The sequence below is a fragment of the Ischnura elegans genome (genome assembly GCF_921293095.1).
Source record: "Ischnura elegans chromosome 13 unlocalized genomic scaffold, ioIscEleg1.1 SUPER_13_unloc_1, whole genome shotgun sequence".
Lineage (NCBI taxonomy): Eukaryota > Metazoa > Arthropoda > Insecta > Odonata > Coenagrionidae > Ischnura > Ischnura elegans.
The window spans coordinates 12,896,253-12,914,850 of NW_025791657.1; the positions used below are offsets into that span (position 1 = coordinate 12,896,253).

General features: G+C 44.8%; 1 protein-coding gene across 1 annotated transcript; it reads left to right on the forward strand.

Annotated features, from left to right (window-relative positions):
• The first annotated feature begins 15,543 nt into the window (after positions 1-15,543).
• On the forward strand, positions 15,544-16,916 carry LOC124172077. Its single transcript, XM_046551484.1, has 2 exons — positions 15,544-16,755; positions 16,908-16,916. The coding sequence occupies exons 1-2, from the start codon at positions 15,544-15,546 to the stop codon at positions 16,914-16,916; spliced, it is 1,221 nt and encodes a 406-aa protein (XP_046407440.1).
• The last annotated feature ends 1,682 nt before the right edge of the window (positions 16,917-18,598 follow it).

Consider the following 18,598-nt stretch of genomic DNA (forward strand, 5'->3'; position numbering starts at 1 on the left):
TGAAAAGGGCCAGAAAAATCTATATGCAACCTAGACCACTGTTTTTTGGGATATTCCATGGAATATTCGGAGCTTTTCGCGGACTATTTTGAGCAAGAGCACAGTTTTCACATGTTCTAACAATGCATTTGATGTCTTTATCAATGTTAGGCCACCAAGCGTAACTTCGAGCCAACATTTTTGTGCGCACAATCCCTTTATGACCCTTATGGAGCAACTGCAATACCTGAGGTCGCAGTAACCTGTCTGGTATCACAACTCGACAGCCACGCAAAAGGCAGCCACCCATGGTTGAAAGGGAACCCACTGGTCCCCGCCAGTACCGTTGAACTCCTGGATCATCTGAATATTGCTGTCATTGAAGCACACACTGGGGGACCTTGAAGAGAATGGGGTCACGTTTGGTGTGGTCTGAAATAGATGCAGAAGTTAACGGTGACAGAGATGGAGCTTCCTCTAATAACAAGACACCAGCGGGGTCAGGAAAGCAGTCAGTATCTCCATCATCCATGTCTTCTACAATCGGCTACCTACTAAGGAAGTCTGTATTTCCATGAGAAGATCCTTTCTTATAAAAAATGGTGCAGTCAAAATTAGCCAAATATAATCACCAACGGAGAACACGGGGAGACATGACATCAGGAGGTTGTTTCCTATTGCAATTAAAAATGCTGACAACAGGTTTACTATCAGTATAAATAACAAATGAGCTCTCCCATAAGTACATATAAAATTTTTGCACTTCAAAGATAATCGCCAATGCTTCCTTGTCAACATGCGAATAATTTCTCTCAGCAGGTTTAAGTGTGCGTGACCCAAAAGCAATTGGGCGCTCAGTGCCATCGGACAGGACATGAGAAATCACTGCACCCACCCCATGAGGTGAAGCATCACATGCAAGTAATATGGGCAACTTAGGGTTGAAATGAACCAACATTGCATTACTCACAACCTGTTTCACATAATCGATGCACCTGTCATGAACCTCTGACCAGTGACATTGTGCTCCGTCTTTAAGTAAGTCATACAATACACTGAAATTAGCAGCCTTATTAGGGAAAAACCTATCATATTAGTTTACGAAGCCTAAATACACACGAAGGCTATTAACATCATGTGGCTTGGAAGCACTCATTATTGCCTGGACCTTTGCTGCAGTTGGTGAAAAACCACGGTCACTAATGTGGTATCCCACAAAATCAATGCTTTGGACTCCAAATTTACACTTCTCAAGACGAAGGTGCAGCCTGGTGGAGGCCAGGCTTGAGAGGACTGCTCGCACACGAGAACACAGCAAATGCCTGGATGAAGCCGGGATCAGAATGTCATCCAGATACCCAAGAACTCCTTCCAACCCTACTAACACAGACTCTATGGTCCTTTGAAATATACCCGGAGGAGCACTCAACCCTTGACTGAGGCGACGAACCTCAAACAGTCCCTTATGTGTGTTCAGAGTTAACACCTTAGCAGTTTCATCATCAACAGTCAATTGCAAAAAAGCTAGAGATAGGTCAAACCTTGAAAAGTACTTCCCACCTGCTAGTTTTGCCAGCACTTCGTCAATAGTAGGTAATGGATAAACATCGCGAATGCAATTGGGGTTCACTGTTCCCGAATAATCTCCATAAATCCTAAGAGAACCATCCCTTTTCTGCACACACACAATAGGTGTGCCCCACTCTGATGCCTTGACCGGCACTAAAATGTTTTCTTTCACCATCCTATCGAGTTCAGCATTGAGTTTAGGCAAGAGAGCGTAAGGCGCGGGTCGAGCCCTTTTAAAAACAGGGTTTGCATTGTCTTTTTGATAAATGTGAGCAGGAGGGCCATTATATTTTCCTAAACCCGGTGTGAACACATCAGAAAAATGAGTCAGTTCAGGTGGAAGTTTCATAGCAGAGGTCATAGAGTGTACCCCCCCAACCTTAATTTGTAATGGCTCAAACCATGAGCGACCCAGCAAAGGAGGACCTGAAAAGACTGCAACTAGAAACAATAAGTGTGCACACTTCCCATGGTAGGAGGCCTTAATCATGCATTGTCCAAGGACTTCTAATCTCTGATCAGACCAGGTGCACAGCATTATAGGGGTCGGGTCAGTTCAATGTGAGCAAATTTACCCTCGTACAAGGCGCGACCAATTATGGTGTGGCCCGCCCCACTATCCACTTCCATCAAAACTGGAATATTGTCTAACTCTACACAAACCTTGATTGGAGGGGGAGCAGGTGAAGAAGGAGTGTGGAACAGCAGCGATTGGAAGAAATTGGATCCAGACTCCACCGATGAAGTTGCTGCAGGAAACTGCGGCTCAAGGTCAGACTCCACTGATGAGGAGACATCGTGCGTCTTCGTTGTCCCAGAAATGGGCACCTGAGGCCCACGCCGCTGCTGAGGGAGTCGATGCTGGAAGGACACAGTCGAGCCGTGATGTGGTGCTGCCACCTCCTAGCTGCGGAAATGTGAGGTGCCTGCTGGACCCCGATGATGGGTAGTCACCCCCTGGCCTGGCCTGCTCCCTCGCTCGGTTGATTGGCGGCCGTAGCCTTGAAATGCTGACCGGCGTTGCTTCGAATAACATACTTTAGCTATGTGACCTTTTTTATTGCAATAGTGGCATATGGCGTTCTTTACTGGGCAGTCATGTTGTTCGGGGGAGCCGCAACGATGGCAGCCTTTGGCAGATTCAGGATTAGCCGTGGACATCCTTGAGCGAACCGAAGACGGCCCTTTGTAGCTAATGGACGACGAAGCACTCCCACACGCACCCGATCTATGGGAGGACACCATAAGAACACTTCCTTGGTCGTTATGCGACCCACCATTCTCTGATTGAGTGATATAACATCTGGCTTGTTCTGCCGTTGTGGCGCGATCGATGGCCACTTTCAAAGCTAGGTCCTCATATTTCCGTGAAACTAACTGTTATTTTAAATTTAAATTACGCATTCCTCGGAGAACTTGCCGTAACAGAGCGTGAGTGAGTTCACATTATTTGAAAGTTACACGAGGATTACAATGAAAAAAATAAGAAACACTCACCCTGAAGCAATTTCTAGATTAAAATGTTCTCAGTTCTGCGTCCGATTCATGACAAATATTTCTGAATTCATTGAATTTGATGAGCTTTTCCAAGCAAAGTGCACATAAAGTGGCAACAATGCCGTGAAATATAAATTCCTTGAGTTTTCAGAGACAGTTCGGAATGGTTTTACTTCAGCTCATTATAACGTTAATAACCTCGTCCACAACTTAACCCTGGATACCGATTTCCTCATGCAGTTACGTCGTACGTTGTTAATTGGCAAAATTCCACGAAGGGCAGCGCCATGCCATCTACATTCGAAGATATGCGTTCGTGGACCAATCCTTCGCTGTTGTGAAAGGAATTTTTGTTATTGTGGTTAATATTTTATATTGTTACTATACAGAAGAACGTTGTGTACACTCAAAAATTTTGTGTTTGTTTTTTATTGCAGTTTACAACCGTTCTTCGTTTATAAATTTTTTCTGTTTAGTTGAAGTAGTTACCATTATGGGAGAGAGGCATGTGTATAAATTATGGAGGTTTTGCATCCACAACTATGATAATCTTGTTGATATCTTTGATATCAACGCAAGGCGTGGCTTGTTGGCTGCAGAAATGACATGTGACTTATTTTAAGTTGAATTAAGTAGATTACTTCTTTATTCTTTTAATGTGTTGAAAATGATGGTAATTGTTGCGGTGTTATCGTTGGAAAAAATTAGAGATATTGTCACAGTGGGGCCCGAAACTTGATGGAAGTATTTTTCGTACTTCAACCCAAATCTAGCTGTACTTAGAAATGAAACTTGTTGCTTAAAGAGATGTTAAAAATGTCTACTGTACATTGGATAAATATCGTCGATAGTCGATAATTTTCATGACTTGGCATCATTGTTCAAAGATCGCATTTTCGACTGAGGTAAATGTGAAGAAATGATTTCATTGGACCTCTTATTATTTTGAAAATTTTCTCTCCTTTCGATTTGTAGGTTGCTCAGTCAGATGGCTTCCCCAGATGCATCTGTTTTGTCTGTCTGGACAAGCTGAGGTAAAACAGTATCTTCTAGGACTACTGTCTTCAGGATACCCAGTGTCTCGAGTAACGCTCCACCTTCCAGCTATAGTTATCATTGGAGAGTAAGCAGGCCATGGAAAAACAGCTGCTTGATGCTGGAGTTGAGCAAGATTCTCTGGTCAGTGACTTCTTAACCCGATGTTACTCGTGCGAGAATCCCGATCGAGGTTATTCGCATGGGGTGCTCCTGACACCCCATAGGACATTTTTTTATATGGGTTAGACAATATTTTATTTGAAAAAACTACTAGGATTAATGTATTTTTAAGGATAGTATCATTGAATGTAACATGGGTCATGGCATATAAGAAGCGAAGCTGTCAGTTCGGTGTAGAGTAATAGCAGGTAGACATAGCCGCTCTTTTCACATACCATTTGTGAAGTTCCTGTTTGATCCACCTAATGTTGGCAGATTCAATGGCGTAGTTCCCGGCTGAAGATGTTGACTTAGTCTTGACATTCACGTACTTAGGAATGATTATCAGAGAGAGGCAGCGACTATTGAAGATGATGTTCAGTGACGCAATATGGAACTTGATTGCCAATTTCCTGTAGAGACTTGCCCTAATTGCGTTGCTGGCGCACTTAATATAATTAATCGTAGCGGGCGTAACTGGGTGGAAATCCATAATCGCAGGAACAGAAGGATCAACAACTTTGCGGTTTCCACGTAGTAATTTATTAACACCGACCATGGTTTCATTACAGAGTAACATTATCCAGGTGAAAGTTCATGTACATTGACGGTGTATATAGCAGAATACCGGGAGCCGTTGGTTAGGGAGAGGTAAGAGTTGGGGTTGGAGCTGGGTTTGGCATCACTGTGGGTGGAGGGGTGGACCATTAAGGGTGAAAGTGGAGGAGGGGGGGGGGCGAGAAGGGTACATAAACATTGAATCTCTTTGTCCGCACATTTCATTCTCCATCCTGCAGCTGCCGTAGCTCCACCAACCATCTTGTATATGCAATGATTCTCAGTTAGTACACATGTGGTAAATACTAAGGTGGTGTTGTTGCATTGGAATTTTACCTATATAACCTCTAGTAAAATGTACCCTCAGTAGGCCTGAACAGTCCCTCGTTCGTCCACTTCCATTCCTACCGCTCCCATTCATAAGAGGATGCAAAATGCTGTAACATCTCTAGGCAATTGCTGAAAGTGGTTAGTGGCTATGTAGTCTCATCAATGCCAGTTGTAGAATTGCCTCTAGGATCGTAACTTGTTTCAACTATGGTATACCCAGATTATAATAATATTAAACCCCGCACGGGGCGAAGAGAGTAATCTCTTCCTTTGGGGAGCCGCGCCCCCACGGACCCGAGCCCACCGAGGAGACAAGCTCGTTAAAAAAACCCCGTCGCTCGCTCGGATAGTGTCCAGACAGCATGTGACTCTGCTGTTCTGAGTAGCCGTAACATCTGGCGTCCAGAATCACCCACGTGTTTGCCGTGCGTGGAGACCCGTACAAGGGGGAGAAGGGGATCCTGGTGGGTGAGTTTTCCGGCACCCAGCTGGGCGTCGGAAACCCGGTATGGGCCGGAGTTCAATACCCCACTTCGGCCCTGGATTCCCCGAAAAACGGGCGGCCGAGAAGAGCCCAGCTCGGTCAATCGGCTCCTGGCCGCTGGGGAGCTTGGCGGCTCCTTCCGAGCGTACGCCATGACAGGTTAGTGCTGGAGATATGGGGGTCTCCGTAGGGCGGCCGAAGGCGTGTGGGTTCGGAGGGCCCCTGCGCTGGAGGTTCTAACCCGAAAGGGATCCCCTGTCAAAGGTTCCTATATCCCTTGGGTAGCCCTGACGTCCATTCCGGCTTGCGGGTGGCGTCCCAAATGTGTGGCTCCGTGGTGGGTGGGGAGCCCAGGGGATGAATTCTATATACTTGGATGGCTGAAGAAACTCTACCTCCAACCAAAAGATCCCGTCCAGACGACGGGAGAGTTAAAGTTCACGGCGCTAGTCAGCGCTACCTAGTAATGAGGTGCCAGAAGGAAGGGGACAACCTGAAAGAGGTGTCCCCCTTCCTTATTCGCAAAGTTTTATCGGGTTTGGTTCTCGGGGAGCTGAAATCAGCTAAAAAGCTTCGCGATGGCACACTGCTCATTGAAACTGAAAATAAAGCCCAGGGCGAAAAGTTACTTAATGTTAATAAGCTGCATGATATTCCCGTCAGGGTCGAGGTGCACTCCACCCTAAACACCTGTCGGCGAGTTATAAGCCACTTTGATCTGCTGTACGTTGAGATCGACGAGATCAAACGTGAGATGGCCTCCCAAGGAGTCTCTGATGCTCGTCGACTCACTACAAGGCGCAACGGAGAGAAAATCGACTCGACATCAGTCGTACTCACGTTCGCGCGTGACAAACTCCCTGACAGAGTGTTTATCGGATACGAATCGGTCCCAGTGCGACCATTCATACCGGCACCCCTGAGATGTTTCCAGTGCCAGCAGTTCGGTCATATGGCCACGTGGTGCCAAGGCAAAGCAACCAGCCCACGATGCGGCCTGGACAAGCATGAGGGTGAGTGCAATGGTGACCAGCGTTGCGTCAACTGCGAGGGTGCTCATCCCGTGTACTCCCGCAAATGCCCGAAGCTGATAGAAGAGCGGAAAATAATGGAGATCAAGACGGTAGAAAAGATCCCGTACTTTGAGGCGAGGAAAAAGTACAGAGCTCAAGTAGCTCCTACTTTTTCCAGATCTTTCGCCCAAATAGCTTCCGCTCCTATCGCCAAAATCACCATCTCGACTCAGACGGAAGAAAATTTGAACAAGAAGGCTGGAGAACAAAAATCGGCCGCGCCGGCTAAGGCCACAGATCCGGCAAACAAGGATAAAGTCGTGGGAACGAAATCTCCAAATAAGAAACCCAACAAAAACAACGCCGGGGCTACACAAACCAAACGCGGGAACTCTCAGTCCCCCGGCCCCTCTGATAAGGCTCCAAAGAGCCAAACCAATTTAATGGAGTTGGAATACCTATCCGATACGGATATTTTAAAAATTGAGAGCAAAGGGAAGAAGAGTCACGACAAGCGCCTCAAGCGCCCTTCGCGACTCAACTGCTCCTTTTAGTTTTAATTCTCTTTTATATTTTAATCATGGCTTTTATCGTGCAGTGGAACTGCAACGGTTTTTATAAGCATAAGGAGGAACTTGAAATTTCAATAAGAGATTTTAACCCTTCCTGTATATGTTTGCAGGAAACGCGTTTTAAAGATACAGACAAGGGATATTTAAAACATTTTAACGCTTTTAGACTGGACGATACTAGTGGCCAACGAGCCCATGGTGGAGTTTCGGTTTTTGTCCGGGAGGCTCTTTACACCTCCCGAATAAATCTTAACACACCGTTCCAAGCGGTAGCGGTGACGGTGCACGCTCCCGAGGCGATAACGGTGTGCAACGTTTACCTGCCGGAGGGTGCACCCGTCACCTGTTTTAATCTAGAATCCCTTGTTCACCAGCTACCTCAGCCTTTTATTTTACTCGGAGATTTAAATGCTCACGATCGTCTATGGGGAAGCACCGCGGGACAGTGCAACCGCAGGGGACGTATTTTATCAAGTTTTATTAGTGATTTTAACCTATTTTTACTCAATAACGGCGAGAAAACCCGTTTTAACTCTTTTAGCGGCGATTTCTCCTCCATTGACTTGTGTATTTTATCGACTAATTTGGTCAACAAAATTTCATTTCGCGTTCACCACGGCCTTAGTGGAAGCGACCATTTCCCTATTTTACTCTCCAAGGACCGAAATTTTAACCCTGATTTTATCAGACCGGGCAGCTGGGTTATCCAGAAAGCCGACTGGTATAGTTTTAAAGAAAATTTTAAGTATATATGTGATAAAAACCGCGATAGCGTCTCCAATGTCAAATGTTAAACGGCAGCTATCTTCAACGCGGCGGACATAAGTGTTCCACGGTCTCGGGGCATTACGTCGAGGCCTGCCGTTCCATGGTGGAACGATGACTGCGCCAAGGCTATCCGTCTTCGTAAGAAAGCGTTGAGAATTTTCAACAAGTATCCCACGGCTAATAACCTGTCCGCTTTCCGACGCCTAAGAGCGAAAGCCCGCCAAGTTGTGAAAGAGGCAAAGAAGAACTCTTGGATGAAATACGTCTCTAGTATTAATATTAGGACACCACTAGATCAGGTATGGCGTAAAGTCATATGAAAGAATTTATAAGCAGTTCATGAACCCGGAGAAGTCCCTGGGGTGTGTGATGTGGTACATAAAATATTGACGGAGTAAACCCTTGAATGACAAAATAATGACTTCAAGTTTCTAATACAATTGCATACGCTACTAATATGTGCACACAACACTTAACTATGGGTAGGTAAATATTCTAAATGTGTTAGGTTATTTTCATGAAATTTACATGAAAAAAAACTTCAAAGAATACTTTGAAATCATAACATAGACACTGCACATGAAGAATTGAGGATAGTAATATAACTATGACACTTTTGCTGATACTAACCTAGGTATAATTATTTGTGTGTAAACAGGATTAATAACTAACAACTGTCGGAAACGTGTCTGCCAGAATACTTACTTCACAACTGGAGGGTATAAATATGTTGAATGTGTACGTTCCTTCAGGGGCGTTAGGTAGAAAGGACAGAGACAAACTATTTTATAACGACATTATTCCTTACGTAAATTGTTTCCACGTAAAGGCAGTAATGGGGGAGACTTTAATGCTATCGATAGGAAACAAGACAGTAGTGCAAACGAGATTAGTATAAATTATCAAGTTTCAAAATCATTCTACCTTTAAGGACGGGGCAGTTCCTAACGCGTCCCTACCCTCTTGACAACGGAGTCCCCCAGGGGTCCGTCTTGAGCGTGACGCTTTTCGCTATTGCGATCAACGACGTAGCTAAATACATCCAGACGCCGATAATGGCCACTCTATTCGTTGATGACCTGGCGATATTCTGCAGGTCATCTAGAGTGACCAACATATCGAGATTGATCCAACTCACGTTAAACAAATTAGACCAATGGACCCATAGTAGCGGTTTTAGATTTTCAACTGAGAAAACCAAATGCGTTCACTTCCACCGTGTCAGAGGCGTCCACCTTCCTCCTACACTTCGTCTTAGCGGAAGAAATCTCCCATTTGTGGAGTCAATCCGTTTTCTGGGGCTAACATTGGATCAAAGACTCAACTGGCGAGATCACATCAATAATCTGAAGGCAAGTTGTTCTAAGTCTATAAATATTTTAAAGTTTTTGAATCACATATCGTGGGGAGCAGACCGTACCACCCTACTCCTACTATATCGCACATTGGTGCGGTCTAGAATAGACTACGGCTCCTTTGTTTATGCATCTGCCCGCCCATCGTATCTACGAGCGTTAAATTCTTTGCACAACGCCGCGCTACGACTCTGCACTGGGGCCTTTCGAACCAGCCCAGTTCCAAGCATCCACTCTGACGCAGGAGAACCTCCTTTTTACTACCGTAGGACTTGGCTGCTTTGCAGTTACGTATCCAAAATTTTATCTATGACGAGTCACCCATGCTGCGACATACTTTTTAAACCTCGGCTTTTAAATGTTTTTAACCGAAGGTCTAGGGCAACGAGACCTGTAAGTATTCGTTTTAATGATTTTATTCTCGGATGTGATTTTAAACTACCAGACGTATACCCTGTTGCGTACTCAACTTACGCACCTTGGTTGACTCCCACTCCTACAGTTAATATGTCTTTACTATCTCGGCCAAAATCCCCCACTACTCCCTTGGAATACCAACGTGAGTATTTTAAGTTTCGGTGGAACCACTCCAATTTAATCCCCATTTACACGGACGGATCGAAATGTAACTCTGCCTGTGCATGTGCAGCGTTCTCTCCTCTACATGGAGCCATTAAGGCGAAGCTGCATCCGCTGTGCAGCATTTATACGGCGGAACTCTTCGCAATTAAAATGGCTTTGGAAGCCTTGAGTGACGAAAATGGCTCGTTTGTCATATGCACCGACTCCCTTAGCTCCTTACAATCCATTTCTGGCTTCTTACTCATGCATCCAGTTGTTCAACACATTCATGCCACGCTGCTGACTCTCATGAACAAGGGAATAAGTGTTTGCTTTCTTTGGGTTCCGGGACATGCGGGGATACGTGGAAACGAAAAAGCAGATTTGTTGGCCAAGGAAGCTCTTACTAACGAAGAGATTAAATCAACGCTAGTTCCGTACGAAGACCTAAGAGGGTCACTAAAAAATGTTGTACTTGAACAGTGGAGGGAGTCGTGGAGGACTTTGAATAACAATAAACTGCGAAGCATCAAACATACAACGTCAGCTTGGCCTTCCTCTACCAGGATCAATCGAAGGGAGGAAGTAGTTATCACTCGTTTGAGGATAGGGCACTGCCCTCTGACTCATGCCTTTCTTTTTACCGAAGAGAAGCAAGCTCCTCAATGTGACGAGTGTAGGTGCCCTTTAAGCATCCGACATATCTTGACAGAGTGCGACAAATACCGTGATGCGCGGACACGGTTCAATCTGGATGGGGACCTAGAATCTATTCTAGGAGACCACCCCACCAATCTAAGTAGTACAATTTTGTTTCTCAAGGAAATATGTTCTGACTCCATTTCCTTCTAAATCCCTCAATATTGGGTCTAGAGCTATTGCAAACAAGAGCATGGATAGGGGACAGCCCTGTCTTACTGAGTTTGTGATGCTAAAATTATTTGATGTCATATTTCTAAATTTTATCTTCCCTTTATTGTCCTTGTGAATATTATTTATCGCTTTTACTAGGCTTTCTGGTATATTCATATGTTTCATTATTTTTACTATCCATTGTATCCTTATCAGGTCAAATGATGAAGATGAATTTTCCAGATGAATTTCAATTAGAAGAGGGAAGGTGTCGCCAGGGCCGGGGGTTGAAATTATTATATCTCTAATTGTGGTTACTGCATCTATTGCGTTTCTGTCCTTTGTTCCTGCACACTGCTGTTTGTGTATTAGTGGGGTGACTATTTCTTCCAGTTTTTTTTCAGTATGTGTGTATATATTTTATAATCGGTATTTAGTAGTGTAATGGGTCTATAATGTTCTATTCTGGAAGGTTAGGCTATTTTTGGGATCGGGTGTATTATTGCTGTTTTCATTTGCTCTGTTAGTTCGTTTTTCTGTATGTAATTAAAAAGTAGTTTTAAAGTATGTTTGATCGTGTTCCAGATTGCAATGTAAAATTCATAACTTAGCCCGTCTGCCCCGGGTGATTTTCCTTTTTTTTTAGTTTCCCTTTAACGATATCCAAATGGTCGTCAGTTATTTCCTGTCTGTAAGTATTTTTCGTGTCATTGTCTAGTTTTTTGTGTTTGTTAGAGGTGGGGAGGACTGTTCCTCCCATTTCCCATATTTATTGTATAAATTATGATAAAGTGTGTGTAACTTTTGCAGAAGCGCCCCTTCATCCTCCTCGCCTGCACACACTTCCTCGAGCGCTACCTTAGCTTTCAATTCAATAGTCTTTTTTAATGTTGCTAGGCTTATCTGACCCCAGTTATCTTTATAGATTTCTCTTTGCCATTTTTTTGGCGCATATTTTTTCATTTCTAATTCCCTTACGTGTTGTTTCATGTCCTTTACTTGTTTTTCCTCTGTTTGGGTCCGGTTTGTTTTTTACATCATACCCCTTAACACTTCCCTGTAAAAGTTTATAGTCTCGGTTTGCTCTTTTTGCTTCTCTCTTTTGATTTGTTTTATTGTTTTAACTACCCTTGGTTTAAAAATTTCCTCCCACCATTTACCAATATCATTTCCTATTGCAGGGTGGTTTAGTAATTCTTTTATTTTTTGATGTATTCGTGTGTGTGCCTCTTTGTTGTCAAGAATGCTTTCATCGAATTTCCAGTTTCTTTTCTGTGCCCCTTTGTGTGTGTGTGCGTCTATATTTATGTTTATTGCATTGTGGTCTGATAATGACATCGGGAGGTTTTGAAATAAATTTACGTGTTTTTTCAAGGCTGTTGAAACGAAGAGGTAATCCAGTCTATTGCTTGTGTGTAAACCAAATCTTGTGTAAAGTTGTGTCTTGTTCCCTATTGATAAACCGGTGTCTGTTGGTTGTATGCTGTTTACTAATAACTGAAAGGATTTTGAGATTGGATATTTTATCGAGTTTTGGTTCGCGTTACTATCATGTTTTCGGTATATGGAATTAAAGTCGCCACCCAATTGTTTAGGCTTTTTGAATTCCCTCCAGGTGGCGATGGAGGGGGAGGGAGAGGTCTAGTGCGCATGCGCTGGGCCGACCAGGAGTTTCGTCTCGCCGGGCATTCTCGCTCACTCTTACGCCGAACCGCACCTTGTAAATTTGGCGTGCATTCTTATCCACTATTAAAGAAGTTCAGCTGAATATACAGATTTCACTTCATTTCAACATAAAAATTTGGTCCTTCGGGCCGGATCTATTCCGGTGGAAATTTCTAGAAGCCACGTGGTTCGGACATCTTTCTTCAATTGTGATGGGTTTTCTACGACTCCATCTGCCAGGGTGTATGCTTCCCTAGGACTTTGAAGAAGTTTCTGCTCTACACGGCCTGCCTCAACTTCATCTGGTTTTTGGTGAGATTGACTTGACTGCTGAAACTCGTCGTATGTCGAAACTGAAGTATGTCGAAGGATCTAGAAAGCCTCGTGCAAACTCAAATGAGTAAAAGTGAACCGATTTCTCGTTTTTGGTCAAATACGATGAAATTGGGCAAGGACAGACTAACCGCTAACTTACTCGAGAAACGTAAGGACTTGCTTGATTCGTAATGGAGCCGCTAAGACAGAGTACGTGAAAAATGATCACTTCTCGCGAGTGGAGGAGCTTCATATCGACGCTCTGTCTAACATATCTGATTACGTGTCTCAATTAAAACGATCGAATTCATGTGAAAATGAAGTATCACGTAGCGCCTCAGTTAATTCTAATCTTCCGTAAATAGAATTACCTGTTTTTTCTGGTGACTTGTTAGAATGGGAAAGTTTCAAAGAGCAATTCCAAAAGCTAGTGGACGAGGCGCCAGACTTATCAAATGTGCGCAAACTTTTGTATCTTAAAACTCACCTACGTGGGCCTGCCGCTGAAGTAATACAGAACTTGCCTATCTCTGGGGCGAATTACCAAGGGGCATGGAGTGACTTAGAGAAGCGGTATGGCAGCGCTAGAGTTCTTTCAAATTTCCATATGAAGAGTTTGTTTGAACTACCAAATATGCAAAAGGCGACTTCCCTTGAACTGAAGCGAATTATCTCACTCAGAAATGAGTGTGGTGCCGTCCTTTTTGAGTTTGTTTGATTTCCTTGAAAACCGAATTCGTGCCTTGGACGCTTTAAGAGAAGTAGCTTCTTCCTATTCGGCTTCAAATTCAGAGTCAAAAAGGGGTCGAAATAACTCAGTGAAATCACCGAATCAGTCGAGTAAAATGTTGAATGCAGTGTCGTCAAAGTCTTCGAGAAGAAATAATGCCGCTTGTCCGCTCTGTTCAAGGGGTCATTTTTTGAGCTATTGCTTGGGTTTTAAGGCTCTTAAACCTGAGGAACGAAGAGAAGAAGTCATCAAGCTTTCTCTTTGCCTAAGTTGCCTTTCTCGTAATCACGAAGCAAGTCGGTGTCGATCATCAGGTCGGTGTCTAGCGTGTGGTAGCAAGCACCATACGCTACTGCATGAAGCATTTCCGAGACTCGCGGATAATCCTCAATCGTCTCATGCCATACCATTAAAGTCGCCCACGATTTCCCCTTCAACTTCCCCCGGCGCAGTGTTATGTCGCGCAAGCTCTTCAAGTCTAGTGGTTCTCTTAGTGACTTTTTATGCCCAGGTTGAATCACTTACGGGAAAATGTATCGCAGTGAGAGGACTCATAGACACTGGGTCTGATACGTCTTTTGTTACGGAATGGTTGGCGCAAACTCTGGGACTTCGGGGATCTAAGGTCAGCGTTCCGATCATGGGCATACAAGGTCATGAAGTGGGTACTGCTTTAAGCATGGTAAACGTGACAGTTACATGTTCCTTCGACAGAAACTTTAAACTAGATCTTCAAGCCTTGGTGCTTAAAAGGCTAACCGCTCTTACGCCCTCCCACTATGCAAAATTGCACCCATGGTCTCATCTGGAGGGGTTGACCTTTGCGGATCCAACTCATCCTTCATCAGTTGACCTCATCTTGGGCGCCGATGTCTGCGGGGAAATACTTTTAAGTGAAGTTCGCGAAGGGCCTGTAGGAAGTCCTACTGCTCGTTTAACTCCTTTTGGATGGGTGTTAATGGGACCTGTTTCGCGTGCGAAGGATATGCAATTTCAAAATGACTGTGCTACCGCTATGCATGTGCAAGCATATGAAAGGGTTATGGATGAGATTCAGAAATTTTGGTCCCTTGAGGAAGTTTCCACGGTAACACCGCCGTCAGAAGAGGATTCTTATTGTGAAAATCATTTTAAAACGACTCACCGCAGGGACTCTGATGGGAGATATGTAGTACGTTTGCCATTCAGGCCAAACACTTCGCTGAAATTGTATCCTTCTCGGGAGTCAGCTATGAAATTATTTTTGAAAAACGAGAATCGACTCAAAAATCAACCGGTTTTGAGGGAGAAGTATGCCGCATTTATGACGGAATACTTAAATCTAGGTCACATGGAACTTACTAGTACGAGCGATCAATTATATTACTTGCCACACCATGCTGTTTCGAAAGAAAATGACGAAACGCGTAAAGTTCGAATTGTATTTAATGCATCTTTTAAGAGTGCCTCTGGTAATTCTTTAAATGATTTATTGTTGAGTGAACCTCGTCAGCAACCGGATTTGTGGTTGATTCTAACGCGTTGGCGTTTTTTTCGAGTGGTTTTTACTTCGGACATAGTGAAAATGTTCCGCCACATTCGATTGCATGACGACGACTCAGACTTTCAACGTGTTATTTGGCGTAAGGATCCTTCCGAAATAATCTCAGATTATAAGCTGACTACGGTTACTTACGGTACGGCTCCATCCCCCTATCCTAGCTATCAGAGTACTCCGGTAATTGGTATTTGACAGGGTCATTCATTCCCTTTGGGAGCTAAAGCGGTGGCACGGCATTCTTACGTGGATGACATTCTTTGTGGTGCAGCTAATGTAATTGATGCTATGGACGTTAAGAGACAGTTAATTGAATTGCTAGCGAGGGGAGGATTTCCATTAAGTAAGTGGGCATCTAACGAACCTAGTCTTTGTTCGGATGATAAAAATCCGTCGAAAGTATTTTCTGACTCAGAAGTGGTTGCTACCTTGGGAGTAAGATGGTCACCAGTGTTAGATACATTTAGTGCGAGGGTTGCTCATCCGACCGGCCGAGAGGCAGTAGTGACTAAGAGAACTGTGCTTTCGGAGATAGCCCGATTATTTGATCCATTAGGTTGGATGGTGCCTGTACTAATTGTGGCCAAAATTATATTGCAAGAATTGTGGCTGTCCAAGGTAGGATGGGATGAAGTTCTATCTTTGGAACTTACTGAACGTTGGCAGAGTTTTAGGTCTTCACTGTCCAAGTTAGAGCAAATCAGTATCCCTAGATGGATAGGTACTAAAGAGGCAAATGTGTCTTTCATTTCCCTCCATGGTTTCTGCGATGCCTCTGAGACAGCATACGCAGCAGCAGTGTATTTGCGTGTTGCTGGGGAGGGGGAGGATGGCTATGTTAGCCTGTTGGCCGCTAAAACGAAAATCGCCCCGTTAAAGCTTGTTAGTGTGCCTCGCCTTGAATTGTGTGCAGCTGTACTTTTAACTCGCTTCCTCGTAAAAATAGTGGAGGGCCTTCAGTTCGTGTCTGTGCCAGTATTCTGCTGGACAGATTCAGCAGTTTCTTTGTCCTGGATCCGTGGCCACCCCTCAAGGTGGAAGACCTTCGTGGCTCATCGCGTCGCGGAGATCCAGACGTCGCTTCTGGGGGCCCAGTGGAGCTACGTCACCACCAAGCTCAACCCAGCTGATGCCGCAACCCGTGGGATCAGCCCTGACGAACTGATGGACTCCTCTCTCTGGTGGAGTGGACCCCCATGGCTTGCCGGCCGGGAAGAGGGGTGGAGCTGTGGGAAACCCGAATCATTAGGTGCTGAGGATTCGGAGATGCGGATTGCCGTAAACCACTCTGCTACTTCCCTTCATAACTCAGGTGATGTATTCCAAAGATTTTCATCATACCTGCGCCTGCTAAACGTCATGTCTCTGTGCCTAAGATGGTTACACAATTTCAGGGATAAAAGCCACAAACACTCGGGGTTTGTCTCCCCCGAGGAGCGTGCCCAAGCTCTGACTGCTGTAATCAGGAGCACGCAGTCCACAGCATTCCGAAACGAACTTGCAGCCTTGACGTCTGGGAAATCCCTGAAAAGGTCCTCACCCCTACTACCTCTTCGACCTTTTTGCGATGCGGATGGACTACTTCGCGTGGGTGGTCGGCTAAGAAATGCAGTGCTGGACTATGAAGAGAAACATCCCATCATCATTCCAAAGGATCACCATTTCACCGTGCTGCTGGTGCGTCACGCACACGCAGTCACCCTTCATGGCGGACTGCAAGCTACAGCAGCGTACCTAGCGCAACGGTACTGGATCATCCGCAGCCAGGTGGTGGTAAAGCGAGAAATCAGGACCTGTGTGACCTGCGCCCGGTTTCATGGAGAGACTCCGGTGCAACGCATGGGTGATCTTCCAGAAGAAAGGGTTAAACCCCAAAGACGATTCTTATCTACTGGACTGGACTATGCTGGTCCATTCCTCCTGAGGGCTACTAAGGGTCGGGGGCATAAAGCATATAAAGGATATATTTGCCTTTTTGTCTGTATGGTAACGAAGGCCGTTCACCTTGAATGTGTTTTGACACTTTTGGCCTAGGGTTCACATACTCGTAACCTTTAGACGAGCTGGCTTCACAGGAAAGATTTGAACCATCGTCGTCCATGTCCTCTGTATTATCACTTGTTATATCTCTCCCCTGTGTGAAATTATCTGTTAAGTTCTCGCCCAGTGTGTCCGTCCCCGTGCTGCCCATCTCCACTCCCTCCATCGGCAGCGAAGTACCGTCTATCCCCGAACTATTATCATTTTCAATCTTTGTTTCATTCTGTGTGTCGTCGCCCTTTGTTTTTTTCTTTCTACGACGCACTCGCTTCTTTTTCACTTTTTCCTCTTTGCCCTCTCCAACCTCTTCTTCCGCTTCTTCTGTCGTGTTTTCAGTTAGTAAACACGCATCTTCCTGTGGTGTAGTTGAGGGGATGGTGTCTGTCTTTGGTCCTGGCGTTTCAGTGTCAGTGGGAGCCTGAGTAAGATCGATAGTGATTACACTGCCCGTATTTGTTTGCGGTGTAGAATTTTCGGGGGTCTCCAACTCCCCCGGGGCTTCCTCAAGACGGATGAGGTCTACGATATCATCTAGGGTGCCCCTCTCGGACCCCTCTCGACGTGCTGCGTCCGAGTACCCCGTTTTCCTTGTTTAATTCGGGCACTGTACCCTAAGGTGGTCAGGGCTACCACACTTTGAGCATAGGATTTTCTGTCCGTCGTAATGCACGACCGCATGGTGTTACTTGATTACTATCTGGTTGGGGATGTCTTTGTCAAGAGTCATTTTAATTGTCCCATTTTTTACTTTATATTTTAAGTCCCCACCCCACTTTGATTCTTTGTACGCCAGTACTTGTCCATATTTGGAGAGTTCACGCACCAAATCTTCCTGTGAGATATCAAAAGGTAGGAGACATACCTTGATTATGTGCGTTTTTTTCGACGCGTTCTCCATGATGGCACGTCCTCTTCTGTTGGTCCTCGACGGGAAGGCCATTTCTCCCCGGTGGTCCGCCAGAATTTTATCCATGATGTCTTCCGTCGTGGTTTTCAGGAAGACCTCCTTCCGGAATTTTCCGAACTGCAGGCCTTCTACGTCTTCTGTAGCCAGCTTCAGCTCTACATGGATGAATTGATGGAGCTCCACTGGCGTCGGCGGTGATGTCAACCCGTTAAAGGTGATCCTTATCGTGTTCTTACGCTCAACCGACATCCCGGGAGCTGTAAAAAAACTACGAAAAAGTTGTAAATTTTCACTCAAGTTCAAAGTTCGAGCACGTCGTGCCGTGCATACACACGCACGCGTGCCCGGCTTGTCCACAAAAGCCCCCCCGAAACGATCCAAGTCAAGATCATCGGGGAGAAAGAAAGTCCACTCGTCAACTCAAAAACAGTTGAAGGTCCAATCGCTCGGGAGCTCCGCTCACACACGTCCGCTCCGGTCGAGTATTCAACGTGGTATTTTTTTCAAATATATTTATTGCCAAAATATAACAGGAAAATAATACATTCATCAGTCCAATCCGTTTTTAATTTTTTTTACAAAAATAGAAAGGAGAAAATTTTTACAACCAGATAATGACCATACTCTTTCCCTTTTCTTTCTTCCATCATCCTTGGATTTGAAGGCCTG

Coding starts and splice junctions, on each gene's coding strand:
- LOC124172077 (XM_046551484.1), top strand. CDS start 15,544: ATGGTGCCTGTACTAATTGTGGCCAAAATTATATTGCAAGAATTGTGG.